Source organism: Notolepis coatsorum (assembly GCF_963971535.1).
Source record: "Notolepis coatsorum genome assembly, chromosome: 4".
Lineage (NCBI taxonomy): Eukaryota > Metazoa > Chordata > Actinopteri > Aulopiformes > Paralepididae > Notolepis > Notolepis coatsorum.
The window spans coordinates 122,492,171-122,513,123 of NC_140168.1; the positions used below are offsets into that span (position 1 = coordinate 122,492,171).

Here is a 20,953-nt window from a genome sequence, read left to right on the forward strand (position 1 = left end):
AGAGCAGGACAGACAGAGCAGGACAGACAGACAGAGCAGGACAGACAGACAGACAGACATACAGACAGACAGACAGAGCAGGACAGACAGACAGACAGACAGACAGACAGACAGACAGACAGACAGACAGACAGACAGACAGACAGACAGACAGAGCAGGACAGACAGACAGACAGACAGACAGACAGACAGACAGACAGACACACAGACAGACAGACAGACAGACAGGGCAGACAGACAGAGCAGGACAGACAGACAGACAGACAGGGCAGACAGACAGACAGACAGACAGACAGACAGACAGACAGGACAGACAGACAGACAGGACAGACAGACAGACAGACAGACAGACAGACAGACAGGGCAGACAGACAGACAGACAGACAGACAGACAGACAGACAGACAGAGCAGACAGACAGGGCAGACAGACAGACAGACAGACAGACAGGGCAGACAGACAGACAGGGCAGACAGACAGACAGAGCAGGACAGACAGACAGACAGAGCAGGACAGACGGGGCAGGACATACAGACAGACAGAGCAGGACAGACAGACAGACAGACAGGCAGGACATACAGACAGACAGGCAGACAGGCAGGACATACAGACAGGGCAGGACAGACAGGACAGACAGACAGACAGACAGGACATACAGACAGGACAGACAGGCAGGACAGACAGACAGACAGACAGACAGACAGACAGACAGACAGACAGACAGACAGACGGGGCAGGACAGACAGACAGACAGACAGAGCAGGACAGACAGACAGACAGACAGACAGACAGACAGACAGGGCAGACAGACAGACAGGGCAGACAGACAGGGCAGGACAGACATACAGGACAGACAGACAGACAGACAGACAGACAGACAGGGCAGACGGGGCAGGACAGACAGACAGACAGACAGACAGACAGACAGACAGAGCAGGACAGACAGGGCAGACAGACAGACAGGGCAGATAGACAGGGCAGACAGACAGACAGACAGACAGACAGACAGACAGACAGACAGACAGACAGACAGACAGACAGACAGACAGACAGACAGACAGACAGACAGACAGACAGACAGACAGACAGACAGACAGGACAGACAGACGGGTTACGGACGAGGACTTAAATACATAAGGGGACATCAGGGGAATGGACAACAGCTTGGCAGGGCAACACACAGACTTCACGTGGGGGGGGGGGGGAACACAGGGTACCCTGGGAGAGACGCAAGGAGATACTAGGAGCAGAGGATGAAACACAGGGAGAGACAAAAGAGTGTGTGTGGGGGGGGGGGGGGGGGCACTGGAGGTCACTCTGACATATGGTTTATTTTTACAAGGACAGAAACAGTTGTGTCTACAGGGACTATATGAGCTATCGTCTGTCTCGCTGAGTGAAGATACCATAGGCCAGAAAACAAATGCAATGTTTTAGAATCTTCTCCTCAAACTGAGCACCGTTTTCAGGTGACCTGCCAGGCCAAAATGAGGCTTCCTGTGGGTTTCCCTAATTGAAGTTACCTGCCAGGTCACTTAATTTTTGCATGGCAAGTCACCTGCAAATGCAGCCACCCACCAGTCAGATTGCGTAGCTCCGTTTGAGGAAAAGCAATATGAAAACAGTGCTGGGATATATATTAAGTCTGCATTTGTACCTCATTGTCTTTCACTGTACTTAGATTGTACTTACTGTAGGTTGTACTTTAGTTTGTATATTGTATAGTGTTATTCCTCCTTTACTTTTTTTTTTTTACTGTATGAAGCACATTCCCAGGGGCTCATACAGAACAAAGGATTTCACTGTGAAGTACATGTACGTTTATATGTGACAAATAAAAACGAACTTGTAACTTGAACTTGATATAAATATATATATATAAACATTGTACTTTACAAACGATCCACTGAATATTGCAACTTCGCACCATCGGCGCAACCAAGGTAGGTCATAGCAAAGCCAACAGCGTCGTTTTACGTCTTTACTCTTTACATTACATCACGGCCAATTGGTGCATTTATTTTCTGGCCTATTGCCTATAGTCTATCTATACCACTGGGTCGCTCATGAATGCCTTTAACAAAAAGAGGGCCAGCCCAAAATGACACGGTATGATATGCATACTCGCTCAGGGACACTTTGGCAGTATTGGCATTGTCTGTAGAAGGGATCAAACCAGCAACCCTTTGACTATACTAGGCAGTATCCCTAACTAACCTGTTATCAGCCGATTAATAAAGCGGTAACCAGAGCCATTTCCCTGAGATGCTACAAGAGCCATTGGTAAAACACCAGGTTGGTTCCGGTACCTTTTCCTTTGTCAGGCTTGTAGGTATCATCTTTGCCCACATCCGCCAGATCAGTGTCAGCAAAACCACCTAAATGGGGGATAAGAGTGTCAACATACGGAGAGAGAACTGGCAACCCACCACTGGATTCACTATGCCATCTGAAACAGCGTTCTTAAAAGAGAGATTTAATTGCAGCCAGTAGGAGACGACGGAGGAATTAGATTAGAGGTTACTAGTCATTCACCAGAGAAGGAAGAAAATCAAACCTGGAGAAAAATATATTAGGAAGTCATTTTCAAATATATTGAGAATTTCTTCTAACAACTTGAGGTGTGCTTCGTTTAACATCTCAGTAAGGAGGTTGTATTTTAAATCTCATCACAGACACTTGAGGACGTTGGACCAATCCCATTGGACCACACTATGCAATCACCTGTGACACAGCAAATACAGAGGGCGTGTCAGTCAGGGGAGAATGTGTTAACCTGGTGTGTTAAATGAATATTTCGAGTTGGCTGTTTTCCTCCATCACCACTTATAGTGAAGGAAACTAATTTGACTAATTTGTCATTCAGTTCCCCTGAAACGACTTGTTAGCGTTTCCCATTAAAAGTATGGGGCACGACTAGCTCCAATCTTGCACCCAGCCAATGTTCTTGCACCCAGCCATTGCAATCTGTAATGCAATACTAACAGGCTATTTCAGAGAAAGTAAGTGACAGCTGTAGAAACATTCCCCCTGATATAACCAGAATTTAAATGTTAAAATATCCAATTATCCCTTTAGGGCCATGAAGACACCAGTTCAAAGCAACAGGCTAAAGCCATGTTGCCAATTCTTATAACCCAGGGTCATAAATTATTCAGTTTTCAGATTCAGAATCCCTTTGTTTAAACATACTACCTAGTTCCAGCAATGCAAGGGGGTGTAGTTTAATATATACTGTATATACACTCTACAAACAAGAAACATCTCCAGTGTTATACTATATACTCATCTGAAATTGAGGCTTTTATTGAATTCCTGAAAAGCAGCAGTAATGTGTTAAATTGAGCACTCCTCATGTTTGTATATATTTCTCCACCAGGTAATCATGTACTCAGTCATGTCTGTCTGTGTTTGTGCGTGTCTGTCTGCCTGTCCACAGATAATCTTACAAACTACTGGTCCAATTTGGATGAAACATCGCATATAGGCTGACAGAAAGCCTGGACTCCCAAATATTTTTCAAATCGGTCAACGACAAGTATTTTATTTGAATTGATTTCCTATATAATTGTCCATTTGACATAGATATTGTTTGGGATAACTTTTTTTATCTCCACCAGGTGGAAGCGTAATACAAGTGATTGAGTGAGTTATGGGAGGTGTCTCAGTACAGACTACTACTTTCATTGGTCTAGGTTAACCACACCCCCATGCGTAAGTGTGTGTGTAATAGTGTAATAGTGTGCAATAGTGTGATAGTGTAATACTATGTATTAGTGTAATAGTGTCATAGTGTGTAATAGTGTGTAATAGTGTGATCGTTTTACTGTTATTTTGTGTCCACACACATTGTGATGTTCAGAGGACAAGGCACATTGAACGGTTTGGCTGCTGCTTGGTGGAGATTGGCTCTCTACTGAGCATACCATTCTAGATTTAATATCCTTTCAAATATACTGTACCATAATTCCACTACAATATTTCCCCCAGGTCTGTACTAGAGAACATAAACCAACCACCACGGGAAAGAGAGAGAGAGATGGGAGCAGAGAGGAAGAGATGTCGGGGAGAGAGATCCCCTGGTTGCCAGATTTGGTCACAGCCAGGGAATTAGGCAGGAGAAGAAGAAGTGGGGGAGGGGAGGGGGGGGTTATTATCCTATGACAAGCCCCAGAGGGAGCTAGACTACACGGCTGCAGGACCCGCACGGGTTGGCAGAGCCCGCCTAAGCCTGCGCCGCGGGCAGGAGACATCAAGACGCCTCTAGAGAGCTGAAGGCGAGGATGCGGCTTCCGGTTCCACCTTCGACTGTGGCACTCGGAAAAAAGGATTGCACACCCATTGCGCTCATAACACACACAGGTGCAAACACACCCCGAAAACACACATACATGCAGCCACACACTTGCGAGTGAGTATCCCCTTACACAGTAGTATAGCAAAACCAAATGTGTGCAAGTGTGCACAAACAAACACACACACACACACACAGGAACACGCGTGCATACAGAGAAAGAGAGAGAGCGGTTTTAGTTTGATGCGTGTTGGAGGGTTTAGTCCTGGCTCATTTCGGAACGGAGAACTCCCCAGGAGGCCTTGTTAATGGAAATGGAGACATCGAGGGAAAAGAAGTTGAGAGAAGCGATGTCCATTAAAGAAAGATTTGTTAAAAAGAGAAGAGAGAGAGAGAGTGAGAGAGCCACGTCGGTAGTAGCAGACAAACAGACGCAGAGGGAGAACGGAAACCATAGAGACTAGACTGGCGGCGAGGCGATTCCCAGAACACCGTTACCCAGTAGCACCGGCGGCAGCAGCCATGACTCGACATGCTAATGTACAGTGGGGTCAGTTTACGGCTCAGTACACAATACACTCTCAGAAGAAATGGCGGTGTGAAAAAGGTACAACAGAGAGAGAGAATTGTATATTTTGTGACTTGGGCTGTACCTTTGACAATAATGAGAAAATACAAGAGCTCTTTGACAATACGAGAGCTCTTTGACAATATGAGAGCTCTTTGACAATACGAGAGCTCTTTGACAATACGAGAGCTCTTTGACAATATGAGAGCTCTTTGACAATACGAGAGCTCTTTGACAATACGAGAGCTCTTTGACAATACGAGAGCTCTTTGACAATACGAGAGCTCTTTGACAATACGAGAGCTCTTTGACAATACGAGAGCTCTTTGAGGTAGAAAAGAAAATAGCGCCCTATGTACCAAATACAAAACATTATGACAGAAGTGCCTTTTGTTCAAAGCGGTACATTTATTTTGTCAAAGAATAAAAGTACAACTCTGGTGGAAGAAAATAGCTCAAAGTTGTACCATTTTCTTCTGAGAGTGTAAATTGAATACATGGTAGTAGGATAAGATAGGGTTCTATACGGTGGCGGTGAAAGGCAGAACAGAAGGCTCTAAGGTGGCCCAGGCAGGTTCCTAGAAGAGCAGAATGTTAAGGGCTCTATATGCTGCTCCAGGACAAGCAAGGCTGCTCTTACCCCCATTGCCTCCTCGATTGGGGGCTCCGTCTCCCCTGCCCCCTGCTCCAGCATCTTTGTCTGTAGTACATGAAATATCATCAACACCCTAGGATTGTAATTAACTAACTAACTAACTAACTAACTAACTAACTAACTAACTAACTAACTAACTAACTAACTAACTAACTAACTAACTAACTAACTAACTAACTTAACTAACTTAACTACCTAACTAATTAAATTAACTTACTTACTTACTTAACTAACTTAACCAACTAAACGAACTATCTACCTATCTACCTACCTATCTACCTACCTACCTACCTACCTACCTACCTACCTACCTACCTAACTAACTAAACGTACTAAACTAACTAACTAACTAACTAACTAACTAACTAACTAACTAACTAACTAACTAACTAACTAACTAACTAACTAACTTAACTAACTTAACTACCTAACTAATTAAATTAACTTACTTACTTACTTAACTAACTTAACCAACTAAACGAACTATCTACCTATCTACCTACCTATCTACCTACCTACCTACCTACCTACCTACCTACCTACCTACCTACCTACCTACCTACCTACCTACCTACCTACCTACCTACCTACCTACCTACCTACCTACCTACCTACCTACCTACCTAACTAACTAAACGTACTAAACTAACTAACTAACTAACTAACTAACTAACTAACTAACTAACTAACTAACTAACTAACTAACTAACTAACTAACTAACTAACTAACTAACTAGCTAACTAACTAACTAACTTACTTAACTAACTAACCCTTTCAGGTGTACGGTTTTTGGATTTTTTTTATCCACTTTTTCTCCTCTTATTTTTCTGTATTTTTCTCCCATCCCAATTTAGTCGTTATGCCAATTCCCCCCTCCCCTTCCTGGTCGTTGCGTGCATGTGCCCCCCACTTGCCGGTCTAGGGAGCCCTGAAGTCTACCACATGCTTCCTCCGATACATAGGAGACAGCCAGGAGCCTCTTTTCACCTGGCAGCGAGGACTCTCACTGGGGAAGTGTAACTCGTGGGAGGATCACACTACCTCACCCAGTTCCTTCCCTCGCTGTGCAGGCGCCCTGACCGACCTGTAGGAGTCGCTGTTTACAATGACCAGATTACCACCCACCGGCTTCCCACCCGCTGACACTGCCAATTGTGTCAGTATGACAACCGCCCAAGCCGGAGGCACCGCTGACAGCCGGATTCGATACCAGTGTCTCTGCGGTGGTAGACAGACGCTTAGTCCGCTGCGCTACCTGGCTGCCTTCGGTTTTTGGAATGTCGTCTGTAGAATTCAATCTTAGAATTGCACTCAGTAGCTCTTAACGGCCAATAGCCACTGTGGTGTGGAGGCTGTTTCCACCTGGCACTGAGGACCAACTGGAGCAAGAGAGGGAGAGCAGATACTTTCACTTCCGCTGTGTTCAGCATAGAATTATACAGAAAAAGGCGAATAGCCACGACTGCAGGTGACTAGCTGGTCCTTCAGTGTGGCCCAGGACGCGTGTGCAATGACACCGCTGACAGAACGTGGCCGTATGTGGCCCAGACCCCCGCCGAACGTGGTCCGAGCGCGTCCTCGATGCACCCTGGGTGCATTCCCACCTGCACTCACTCGGAGCCGTCCACTTGTGATCGGATCACCCGGGTCGGATCTTTTAACGCCAGGTGGAAACAGCCTCATCATCATCATTAGAATGTTCAGCTCTCAAGATTCAAATCTCCTAATGTGAGATTGTACACCTGAACGGCTTGTAAACTAACTAACTAATGCATGAGGTACTACTGTGCTCCATTCTAGGCTGAAGTAGAAAACACACTGTCCAGACTCTCGTCACACTCCGTCAGAATACCTGTGAGACGACGGTCCAGAGGTGATCAAACGATGCACCATATTGAACTGGTGATCATGACTCTGCATGAAATATGGATCAATTAATTGACAATGAAGGACACTGCCACGGCATTTGCAGAATGAGACAAGAGAAATCAACAAAATATATGACAGTTTAATCTAGCTAACTAACAGTTTCAATATTAGCCATGTTATCAGGGCTCGCTAAGAACCAATATTAAGCCCTATGTGTATTTTTTAGTGTATCCTATTTCTGACCGACCAGCTTATCTATCAAGATCAGCCACATGATATTGTCATCTCCACCAGGCAGGACGCCTGGGGATCATGTAATCAGTTGTGTGTGTGTCTGTGTGTGTGTGTGTCTGTCTGTCTATCCGGAGCTAATCTAGCCAAATACGTGGTGGGTGAAACTTGCCACATAGGCAGACAGCAGGCCAAGGGTGTGAATTCTCGAATATTCTTCACATCAGTAAATGACGAACTATTTTATTTGAATTAATTTCCATTGTCCATTGAAATACATTGAAACAAAGGGGCCGATACTACACAGGTTTTCTGCTTTACAACACGGACATGCCATAGTGAACTTATTGTTGTTGATATACTTATGCATAAAGATTTGTTTTTATTATTTCCATCATTGTCCATTGAAATAAGCCCTGCTCCCTTTCATATATCATGAACCGTTTGTCGTAGAAACTTAAAAGTTTTAAAGTTGTATTCCACCCAAATAGTGTAATCGTGTGTAATAGTGTGCAATTGGACACCGGCATCTGTCAGCTCTACAGTCAGGGCCCTGTTTCTTGTACGTGGTTCAACTAAGTCGATCAAGATGTCATTATCCAGCTTCAGTTAACCCGATGTTTGAAGCCGGGATTTTCCTGTTCCAAGAAGGTGGATTCAGTCTCGTTAACTCAAGCCAGACTTGATTCTCAGGATCAGTGCGCGCGCCCGCCTCAGCTGAGAAGACAGCAGGTGTTGATCGCAGAAATCCTGATTCTCTAGCGGCATTGATTGATTAATTGATTTAAAACTTTATTAACATATTGCAGTACGGCTCAATCGCCTCGCCGACAAGTTAAATGCGTTATCTATAGGCTAATTTTAAGTCCCTCATTACCTCAATCAATCAGATTATATTTCTTTAAACTTGCCTGCTGGATTGAATAATCAAATGAGATCTTGCTAGCGAAAATAATTAGTTAACTGTTATACAGAATTACAATACGGCTCTCTTACCCATTGATTGATGTATAGTCAATCTTAAACTTATCTCCAATGTGGTCTAACGGGTTGTTCTTTTGACTTTCACACAGACGACCGGGGTTCAAGACCCTAGTCGTCTCCTTCTTTTTGCAATATAGGAATAATTCAATTTGGTGCACGTTGAGAGCTATATAAAGAATGACATCCTCAATGCATGTAGATTTATAATATTTTAACTTAAAACCAGGCTACTTTGGCGTATAATCATTAATATTATATTCAAAAAAATCATATTGGAAAGACCAGGTTTTGAACCCCGGTCGCTGGGTTGGCAGGCTTGAGCACTACCGCTGGACCACTGTGCCAGATGGCATAAATTCATTGTTTATACATTAATGAACGAGAGACCCGTGTTTAGAATATCCTTTGTTATGAATGAAGTTTATCTCTTTATCCTCATTCATTAATGTGACGTCAACGGCTCATTCAATTTCTCAAATCCGTCAAACAGCGCATCTCATCAGACATCTTAATCCCAGTTACAATTGAAATAACCACATAATGTGTACATCGCACGAGCGAGCGCCACCGTCGCCACGGTATATATAACGTGCATTATTTAGGACAAAGTGAATTTAGTATCAGCATTTTGGGTCTATTTTACATTTCAAAAGCCCCCTCTGGAAGAATGGAGCACAAGAACGTAATTCAGAATGGTATAATGCAGATCGTAGACTGTGGGAATAGTTTCAGGAAACGGGCCGTCACTTCTTTGCGGGGGCGTGGCGATGGTTCAGGCTAAGTTGAACTTGAACTCTGCTTTCGACCAGGCTCAAACTTTTGGATATGTTGTCATGGTGATTTGGAAAATCCACGTACATGAAACCGGAAAGTCCGGCTAACCCAGTTATCCAGTTAAAGTTATCCGGCTAACTCAGTTATCCAGGTACAAGAAATAGGGCCCAGCTCTGGACAGAAGCTAAGCTAGCTTGCTAACGTTTCATGTAAACTCACCATCATCAGTGTGAGTTTGCTATGTCCTTCCAACAGACCAGTTCAGACCAGTTTGGGACAGTGTCTGACTATGTCCGTCTCTACCCAGCTTTCCATCGTGAATAATCGTGAGCATTGTGAGTCTGAACAGTGTGTTTCTATCCTCCTGTTGTTGGAGGTCCTGTCTCTCACTCCCACTGTTCCAGCACCTTAGTCTGAAAGACACCTGAGGCGCCGTCCTTCACTGCCTCCTCAGCACTAGATCTACTAGCAGAATGTGATGAAACACATCGTGGTCCAGCACTACAGCGGAGCTTCCACCCACCTCCCTGACCCTTGTTCTTGTCTTTGTCACTAACATCGTTGTTGGGGTCCAGGGCATCTTCCAGGTCAAAGTCACCGGCAGCTGTAAGGGGTCAAAGGTCAAAGGGTCAGAGTTCAGCACTGCGAAGGACAAACCAGAGGACCGGCCATTTCTGTTCAAAATCCATTACACTTATGGATTTCCAGTTTTGCCACGTGTCTGTGTTTCGCAATGTCATTATTAAATTCATGTTAGTTAGTTAGTAAATCTATACACCTATTTTATGTTACAAAATGTAAAATCTATATATATAACGGTGGTCACTAGGTGCTAGCGGGCACTTTGTACTTGGCACCTGTCCTCCGACGGCCTCGAACCACAAATGTGACCACGTATGTTAAACACCACGGTGCCTGCAGGGAACATGTGTATTCTGGTTTATATATATCTATATTTTCATGTTTCCATGTGTAGCTCAAAGATGAGAAAGTGGATGGTTAAGTCACAGACTACTAGCTAACTGGGGAGTTGAGATAACTGATTGCTGGTCACTTTTGCCCTGTCAACTTTGACCCCTGGACAAAGAGTGAGTGGTGATTCGTTCTCAATACTGTCTGTTCACGTAGTGCTACCGCTAGCTAACGTTAAGCATGAAGAGTAGCTACACATGACGGCGGCAGCGAACTTCACATAAACTACCTTCAGTTCCCTCTCTTATCTCGGTCTCTCTGGTGTGACGAGCAGCATCGTGGTGATTTGTAGCTTATTGATATGGTCACGTGTGGTTTACATTAGGCCACTTGTGTAGCTTTACCAAGTGGGGTCGAATGTAACTAGCGTCTGATAAAGATTGGCAGGGCAGTGGCTAGAATACATTGCTGACGACGACAGCATTCTGTGTGATTAAAGCCTCGGGTCTCGTTCATGGCTCAGTCTATTGTATTCAGCGCTGCCGTGTGCTACCCTACTACATTACCCCCCCCCCCCCCCATTTTCACTTAGGAGTGAGTTTACACCAAGGGGCTGCCGTTGCTCCAAACTCACTCCACACACTCCACAGTGATCCCAGCTGGTGAGCTGTGCTCAGACATAATTATCTGAGTCAACAGGCACCATTTGTAACAGTGGTCACACTAGGTAGTGGTATTCATAGATATATAGAACACTAGATAGCTTACCCGCGCTGCCGGCCAATGGAGAGCGACGTCACTGAACCGCCGCCATCTTGCCCAGGTCAGCCTTGAGTGAGAGTGAGTGAGCTGCACAGACAAAAATACTCATAACTCGCTGAAATATTGACGGATTTACAAACGGTTTGGTTTATTACAAGCATTTTTTTTTTTTTTTTTTTTTTTATCTTTCTTCCCCTCCTTTTTCCCGATTTTTCTCCCATCCCACCCTTCCTGGTTGTTGCGTACTTTCCCCTACTGTTGGTCCGGGAGACCGGAGACTGTCACATGCTTTCCTCCGACGCATGTGCAGCCTGGGGCAGGCCAACCTGGCCGCGCAGGTTCTCACCGGGGAGAGTGTAGCGTGTGGGAGGCCACACTATCTCTCCTCAGTTCCAACCCTCGCTGAGCAGGCGCCCCGACCGAACTGTAGGGGTCGCTGTCCACAACGCCCAGGACCCACCCTTCAGCTTTCCCACCCCCTGATACAGCCAATTGTATCAGTGTGAGAGGACAGCCAAGCTGATAGCAACGCCGGGAGCTGGATTCGAACAGGCGAATCCTAGTGTCTCCCGGTGTTGGTGACGAACGTAATCTCCGTGCGCCACCTGCCCCCCCTATTACAAGCATTATTAACGTGACTATGATTCAAGCGACCAACCCGTTTGTAAATCCGTCAATATTTCAGCGAGTTATGAGTATTTTTGTCTGTGCAGCTCACTCACTCTCACTCAAGGCTGACCTGGGCAAGATGGCGGCGGTTCAGTGACGCTGGTGACTCCCCCTTAAGCTATCTAGTGTTCTATATATATCTATGGTGGTATTAGCAGGAACTTTGTGCTCCGCACCTGTCCTCCGACGGCCTCGAGCCGCGGACCCTCCGCTCACCTGCACCACGTGACCACGTATGTTAACCCTTTCACTGCCACACTGCCAAATTGTTTAACCCTTTCACTGCGACAAGACAGAAGGTTAACCCTTTCACTGCCGCACGACAAAGGGTTAACCCTATCACTACCACACTACTACAGAAGGTTAACCCTTTACTATCACACTACAGACGGTTAACCGTCTCTAGTGTGATAGTAAAGGGTTAACCTTCTGTAGTGTGGCAGTGAAAGGGTTAAACCACAGTCCTATCCATTCTGCCACCTGAAAAGGATCCAAATCAGGTGGCGCAGTGGAGGGTATTTAACTTAGGGGTGCATTTACACCAAGGGGCTGCCATTGCAAGGCTTCAACTTTGTTACATATATTTAAGATCATAAGGTAAATCAAATCCTCTGCACTATTAAGAGCCAAGCAGTTCAGTTGAACCATTCTCGACGCAGTCTATTTGTGACACAATTGTGTACCGACTTATCCGTCGGAAAACAGACAGATATTGTACAAACAGATGAATAAACATAGAAAACAAACAAACAAACGCTGTGGTCACAAATGAAGAGTAAACATTGTTGTCGCTTCTTGTACTATGGACAGAAATGAGAGGAGAGGTGAATACAAACAAAGTCAATGGTGATCAGTATGTCTGTCATAGAGCCCAGAGAGCATCAAATAAACAGCAAGTGACACCGGATATCAGCTTCACATTCGACAAGATGTCAAATGTGGTTCAAAGGACGCTTTGGAATGTGACTTTTTGACCACTTGTTAGTGGCCACTCGGTCGCATTCCAGAAAAAGATCACAGACAAATAAACAAAATGGAGAGACCAACGCTGGACAAGATGAATGCAGTCTGGATGTGTGTTTTCAATGCCACAATATTTACTTTCATTTCAGGTACTCCCTTTTAGGGAAATTGTGTTTCGCATAACCCACCCCCCCCCCCCCCCGACACATACACGACACGGTCATTTGCAGCGACACCAGAGCAGGTAGGTGTTGAACGTTTTGCTCGAAAGACACTTTGACAAGGATGGACACATTGAGATTGAACCTGTGACCTTCTGGTTATAGAGGTCAGTCCCTGTGACGCCTGACACATACAGTACAACATGTTCTGTCTTTCACAAGATACGAGCATGGCCAAACTGAGTGAAGTGTAGTGAGTAGACACAACAGGAATGGAAGGTTTTCCTAGTGGTGATAAAGCTCCAAGACCTGTTATATCCAGAGTTGTACAATTGTTGCAACAATGATTTCAGGGTTATGAAAATACCTCAAAAGCAGCAGCCAATTGCAAATGCCAAGCCTTTGACTATAGGCAAGAGGTTTGAAATGCTATTTTTGCATGTTAAAATACCGGTAGGGCCAAAATAAATCACTCTTCCTTTGACAGTAGGTACAATTACAACAATTGTACACCCTCTGGGTAGTCCAGTGGCATAATGGTACCAGATAGGAATGCACCAATATAGAGTTCTAAACTTTCAGTATCGGCCGATACCAGGTAAAGATGGAGATGTAATCAATTTCTCTCCGTGACAGAGATCTAACACGCTTCTGTGTGTGAAGACTGCAGAGAATCAAGTTGCTTTGCATGTCTACTTGGTATCAGAGTTTATAATTGGGGGGGATTCTCTGCTACGGATATATCCACGTTTTAGCCTGGTATCGGCCTGATATCTGACACCGGTATTGGCATCGATGCATCCCATGATGTACCCACACGTGAGGAAGTGGGCATATCACTGAGGAAAGGCGGGTATACAGTGATGCCAACATCTTATATGTGACAGGTTGGTATATCCTTCCATGGCTTGCACGAGTACATTTGGCAGGGAACTTGCCGCCCCCTTTGGCTGACTATGGGTTTGGGTGGCTGTGCAAAGGTTAAATATATATAAACTGGGCGAGCGTAGTGATTGGCTTCACTGACCAAACACGAGAGAGGCTACGATCGGTTCATTTAAAAAGGTGGATATGCAATCATCATAGAATAGTCACACCTTATTATCGGAGATCAAAAGACCCTCGCGTAAACCAGGTTAGCTATAACCTACATGGTCTGTATGCCGGCAGCGTAATATGCCCACATCTCCACCACTGGGGGAGTCCAGAGATAGAACAGCGTTGTCGTGAATGTAATTTCTGGCCAAGATGCGATCCCAGATCCAGAGAGAGAGAGAGAGTTGGGGGAGAGACAAAACAAGGTGGTTGGGTGGAGGGATGGATGGATGGATGGGTCCAGTAGTATTCTGAGCTACAGCGGTACCAACCGGGCAAACCTCTAGGGGGCGCTCTGGTGACGCCGGGGGGTTTGGTGGAGCGGGGCAGCAGGTCCGGGCGGACGGTGGGGAGAGAGTCCCCCTGGGTCTCATCTGTTAGTGCAAGTCAGGTCTGACTGGTTAGTGTGGGGTTAGGACAGATAGAGGCAGACAGACAGACAGACAGACAGGTAGAGCAGACGGAGCTCCACAGGGCTGGGTTTCCCAAAAACACTTTAGATTAGGGCTGGGCGATATAACGATAACGATAAATATCGCGATATATTTTAATAATCGATATCGAATATCGAAATAAAAAAAATCTTTTTTTTTTTTTTTTTTTACCTGCAACAGGGCAGTTTTAAAACCAGAGACAGTGGACAGACTGGTCTTTCTTGCCTGCAACTTAAAGTAATGGCTTTGCTTGTCCAAATGACAATACTGACCAAATTGAGATTTATTTTTCTCTTGTCCATTTATTTAGTTTGCTTTCTAATTTAAAATACAGTTTGAAACCGTCTGTACACAGTAGGCTATGTGTGCTAGCAGAACTAGACTCCAGTCACGAGTCACGGTGCACATGTGCGGTGGTTTGTCCACCAAAAAAGCGCCAAAAGATCGAAAATAAACTAGCAGAGCCAGAACTGTTCAACTCCCCTGGAGCCACAGCCAGCAGAGAAGCCGGTTTACTTTAGCTTTTAAACCAGCTGCAGCCTGAGAACTGGAGTGTGAGGGGATGTAACACTAAAGATGGCGGCAATGACAAAGAATTGCTGCAAAATAAACATACATCTGTTGTTAAAAAAAGAAGAAAAAAAAATGTAATACTTATAACAATTCGATAATTATCGATATCGAGAAATATGATAACATTATCATATCGTTATCGCGATATGATTTTTTTTCCATATCGCCCAGCCCTACTTTAGATCTGTTGCTCACTGCTGTGGCTAATTTGCCGTTAGCGCACGTCCATACAACATGCAGCAACATACAACTTGAGACAAGACTCCTTTATTGTCATGTATGTTTATGCTAAGGTAAATAAATACCATCTTTAATTCACTGCCCCAATAGTTATAGCTTCAACTTGGTTTGTATGGCTTGTTGTAAATCTGGCACACAGGACCGTGTGGTCTGAGTGATCGGATCTCGACGCGCCCCCCCTCAGCGCATCTCGGGTGCGCTCACACCTGTACTTAGAGCTGCCCACTTGTGATCGGATCACCCGGATCAACCAGGTCACCCGGATCAACAGGTGCACCCGGATGGGATCATAATGCCAGGTGGAAACAGGCTCTTAGTGTCAAGTTGTTTGTTTGTAAGAAACCCGGCCCTGGGGTGTCTTATCAAAGATGAATGAACAGATCTTTGTCACATATCACATCCTAAAACGACTATCTAGCTGCTGGACACAAGGGGTAAGGAAGAGCATACAGCTGTGTGGCAAACCCTGAAAACACAGACCATATAATAATAATAATAATAATAATTAATAATAATAATAATAATAATAATAATAATAATAATAATAACAATAATAATAATAACAACAACAACAACAACAACAACAACAACAACAACAACAACAACAACAATAATAATATTAATAATAACAATATTACGTTGCTCTTCATGAGTTAGTTGAGTTGGTCAAACACAGAACGGTACACAGACACCATGCAAAGTGGCCACAAGTCCTGCTGAAGTAGTTATGGATGTTGTCATCATTTCCACTCAGACATCACCCCCCTGGAACCCCTGGAAGGACCTCTGTGGGTTCTGCACCCCATGTTGAGAACCGCTGCTCTAAGAAAGACCCACTCCATCCACTCAAGATCTGTGTCCATAGTCGACCCACAGAGACACCAGGCTCTTTTTCCCCTCTCTGCAGTTCAGGGCCGACGTTGTGTGTGTACATTCACAGTGACTTCCAGGATACCCACCCATTCCCATGTCCCCTTCCTACACCCCTCTCACCTGGCTTGGGCTTGGGCTTGACCGGTGCCTTGGTGGCCTGGGGGACAACCTTGGGAGGAGCCTTGGTAGTGGTGACAGCGTCGTCAAAGAAATCGCTCAAGTCCAGGTCTGAGGAGGATGATCAACAAAAGTGTTGGATTACACTGTTGTAGTGGTGTGGCTTGTGTTTTTTTCTGTTGTGACAGTCAGGGCGTGACCTGATAACGCTGGTGAATAAAATCAGTCAGTGTCTCTAGGTCATTATAGTTCACAGTGAAGTGTGTGGATTCAGTTCAGTCCAGTTCCGTTTTCAAAGTTCAGTTCCAACAAAAGAGTATTCCACTCAGGTTTCAGAAGAGCAAATAGTAGAGATGTGATGATAATACCTGGATACAAAGTGATAACCATTAGCCCTATAATATATATATATATATATATCCGCTGATGTTGATGTTGAAATTAGTCTGCGGTATAAATGCATACCTTTGCTCTTTGATCCATGACGGTATACACCTTAAACTAGAGTTTACCTTCACAGCACAAATGAATGGAAGCGGATACGGACCAGCTAGCCTGGCTGTTTTAAGCTAGGCTAGTGGTCCATATCCACTTCCATTCAGCTTTCTACTGAACGCACAGAGAGGAAATTGGTATCTATCTTCTTGTCTGCCTCTGGAGAAGACGGTAAGCACATTTCCCATAAAGAAGGCTTGTTCCTTTAAAGGTGATTTTTGGAGAGTGAAAAGTTAAAAGAAAGAAAAATCCAAGACACTGTAAGATATTTATAGATGAGGGATCATTACACCCGGGGGAATGAAGATGGCCATGTGGCAGACATGCGTTGGTGTTCGTTAGCATTCTCTTTGATACACGGGCGCCTCATGTTCTGTTTTTAATTGTTTCGTTTTTTCTATCATAATGTAGCCAGCAGAATAAAGGATTTTTATTGTCTATTGTCTTGTCTTGACTTGGCTCCTCCATTTTGATGGATTTATTTGTAGGCTATGGTTAATGTATTTTGTGGAGAACACAATTGCATTTGTGGTACGAATTCCTTCAGGAGGAATACATTTATACCACAACATGCAATTCTCTTTTTAACCCTTTCAGGTGTACAATCTCACATAATGCGATTGGAATTTTGAGAAACAAACATTCTAATGATGAAGACAGAATCCTGAGAAAACATTAAAAAAAAACATTCTTCTGACTAGAACATGACGGTCTTGGATCTTTTGATATTAGGGATTAATCCGATATTAACAAAGAAAAGTCCTGCACACTATCTTCACTTACATACAATTTGAATAATCACAACATCAGGCATCTCTGTTATCGTCAGATAATTAACATTAGTTAATAAAGTAATAAACATGAATTAACATAGCGTTAACTAATGTCTCCAGTAATTATTTACTTAATGGTGTGTGTTAACTAAGGCATTATAGTTAAAGCTGCAGTAGGCAACTTCGGGAAAAGGCCAAAAACATCTGATTGGTTATTGATGCAGGGAGCTGTTGTTTTTGACCAATGAGATATGTTTGCCTGCCAAGTGGTGTTCCCGGGGTTGCCGGAATAAGAGGTTGGGAAATATATATATATTTTTTAATTCAGCTTAAACGCCTGTCCCCGACTAAGGATTTGTATAGTCAAGTCAACTTTGATTGGTCAAGATTTGCAGATAGTCGACTTCCGGTATGATAGCGGAAGGGTAGCACGCATGCGGTGAGGCTCCTGGTCAAAAGAGTGAAAAACGGAGAAATAAAGACCCGAAAAGTGATCAAAAATGAAGATGCAAACGAGAAGGAAGGAGGAGAAAACAATTATGAAAGAAAGAGAAATGGAGGACTCACAGGAAGAGGAGAGTTCGATGGAGCAGAACCCCAGAGGCGAGACCGAGAAGGAGCAGGCGGAGGAAGGGGGAGTCTCGGCTGAGACGGACAAGGAAATGCCAGGATGGGCCGTGCTCATGCAGGGCGGGATATTGGCGACCATAAAATTGAACTCGGACACGATGCAGGCGACCATAAAACTGAACTCGGACACGATAAGAAATGATATTGGGAAGTTACGGGAGGAATTGAGGAAGGAACAGGAGGACTTCAGAGGTGAAATGAATACAGAACTCAAAAGGGTGGATGAGAAGATGGCGGAACAGGACAGAAACGTAACAGAGGTACAGACTAGAACGGCGCAAACGGAGGAATGGAACACAGAGATACACGAGGTGCGATTCAAAAACAAGAACAGATGGAGACAAAGATATCGGACATGGAGGGGAGGTCACGGAGAAATAACATCAGAATATGGGGATTGAAAGAAGGAGTCGAAGGGGAATCGGTGATCCAATATGTGGAAAAGCTTATCAAGGAACAACTGAAGGAGACGGGACTGGAAGAAATGGAGATACAGAGGGCCCACAGGGCGTTGGCTCCGAGACCGAAACCGGCCAGACCTCCGAGGGCGGTGATTATTAACTTTCTGAGATTTGAGATTAAGGAATTGATACTCAGAACCGCGTGGACCAAGAAGATAGAAATCGAGGGGAAAAGACTGTCGTTTGATCACGATTACTCGACAGCGGTAGCAATAACACGCAGGTCCTACGCGGGACTGAAGAGAATTCTGAAAGAAAACGGAATGAAATTCCAATCACCCATGACCTCGATAAGGATTCACTGGAAGGAAGGGACGGTGACGTACGCGACGGCGCGGGAGGCGGCGGAGGAGATGAGGCGACGGGGGATGCAGATGGCGGAGGACGGAGAAGGAAGGGGACAGGAGGACCAGACGCGGAGCCTGCAGCAGAGATTGGAGAAAGCACGCAGATGGACCAGACATGGGCGGAGTTTATGGGGGTGCAGGGGGTGCATTGCACCCCCTGGTGGCCGGGGGTGAAATTGCTTAAAAAAAAAAAAAAAATATCAAAATTATTTTTATTTTAATAAAATTATAATAATTGTGAGAAACAAATCTGAATTCTATTATGTTTTGTTTTACAATACATTCATTTTATAGTAGTAATCATGTCACATTATAAAGCGAACCTTCTGTAGTGTGGCAGTGAAAGGGTTAACGCGCGGCCAAGCACCACCATTCGCAGCAGCAGCAGCAGAATGCCGATAGTAACGCTTGTACAAAGCCACTTATTCTGAGATGATAATTAATGTATCTGGATAACCAATGCACGGATTTTGTCGAGGCAGGTAGCATTATTTCGGGAAAATTGATATCTATAGTCTGGTATATTTTTCGTCCACGAAAAATGGAGGCTGTAATAATTATTATTGCTCGAGAGTCTCTATGAATAATAATAATTAGAGCCTCCATTTTTCATGGACGAAAAATATACCAGACTATAGATATCAATTTCCCCGAAATAACGCTACCTGCCCCGACAGAATCCGTTCATTGGTTATCCAGATACAGATGAATTAGCATCTTAGAATAACAAATAACATGTAAAAGACAAACGCAACATCTTTTTCTTTTCTTTTCTCCAGCGCGACCAGCACATCTTTCGTTGGATTGGCATGTCTAATAATGCTGTTATTAGAAAATGTGAACTTTTGTTTGTACAGCCTTTGACAACCTACTGTATGCATACGTGTGCGCGGCTGTGCGCTTGGCAGAGTGTTGCACAGTATTTGACTGCTTGGCAAACGATACCCGCGTGCACGATTTTTTTTACCTTTATTTTATTATTTTAGCATTTTTACAATGCCCTAACCCCTAATTTTTTATTTTATTTAGGTAGTACAGCAGCACACACACACACTCACACACACAGCACTACGGGGATCATTTTTAACTGACTTACTCTTAATCATTGACAAAGTGACAAAGATAAAGAAGGAAATACTAAAATAAAAAGACCACAACAAGTATATTGCTGCTCCACTAGACCACTTTACTGTACCAAACATGACATACAAAAATAACAAAATACTGTGCAACACTCTGCCAAGCGCACAGCCGCGCACACGTATGCATACAGTAGGTTGTCAAAGGCTGTACAAACCAGGCGTCAAGTTCAAACTCCGCCTATGGGACCAGAGTAGGAGATCGAAACCCGGGAGAGGAGAGAGGAGAGAGGAGAAGGCCGAGGTGAGACGTGACAGACCGAAGGCGGAGACGGACGAGGAGGCCAGAGACGGAGAAGGAGAGGAGAGGAGGCGGGAGGAGACGAACGGATGAGTACACGCACAAGAGATTGAAAAAACTATCCAAATAGAGACAAAATATAGACACTGAAATAACATATACATAAACACACATTCCCAGGTAGAGCAGGATATAGGAACGAACATAACGTATACATGAACACATAATACACATGCTGAAAACAAATACATAGACACACGCTGCGAGTAACACAGTTGGAAGGGATTAAGGGGATAAATGGACATCACATAGAAAATAGAGAGGAGGAAAAGAAAGTAAAAAGGGGTACACAGAAGACACCAAACACGGGTTTGGGAGGAAGGAGGGACATTGGAACATATGAGCCACATTGAGAGGGACCTAGGAAATGGGGGTCTTTGATCAGAATGAAGGACAGAGCGCTTTTGACCAGGAGCTCGACAGCAATAAAAACAGTAAGAAAGCTGGACAAATATGACGAGCGGTTGGGGGTAAAGGTTTCAAACCCCCAAGCCGTCAGGAGGAGGCCTCTCACTAGGAGAGCAATTACTCCTCACCCACCAGCAGGGGACAGGGGGGGACACAGGGACCCCCCGAACGCCTTGGGAGCACTTTATGTAAAGTTTATGTTTTTTATTTATGTTAATCATTATA

General features: G+C 44.4%; 1 protein-coding gene across 1 annotated transcript in view; it reads right to left on the reverse strand.

Moving 5' to 3' along the window:
* cd99l2 (CD99 molecule-like 2) overlaps positions 1–20,953 on the reverse strand; it is a gene marked incomplete at its 5' end in the record, with an annotated part of 77,688 nt that overhangs the window by 12,461 nt on the left and 44,274 nt on the right. The window contains 4 exons of the mRNA XM_084312090.1: positions 2,309–2,377; positions 5,502–5,561; positions 9,899–9,979; positions 16,178–16,297. Coding sequence (XP_084168216.1) covers positions 2,309–2,377; positions 5,502–5,561; positions 9,899–9,979; positions 16,178–16,297 — 330 coding nt within the window. The remainder of the gene's footprint in view (positions 1–2,308; positions 2,378–5,501; positions 5,562–9,898; positions 9,980–16,177; positions 16,298–20,953) is intronic.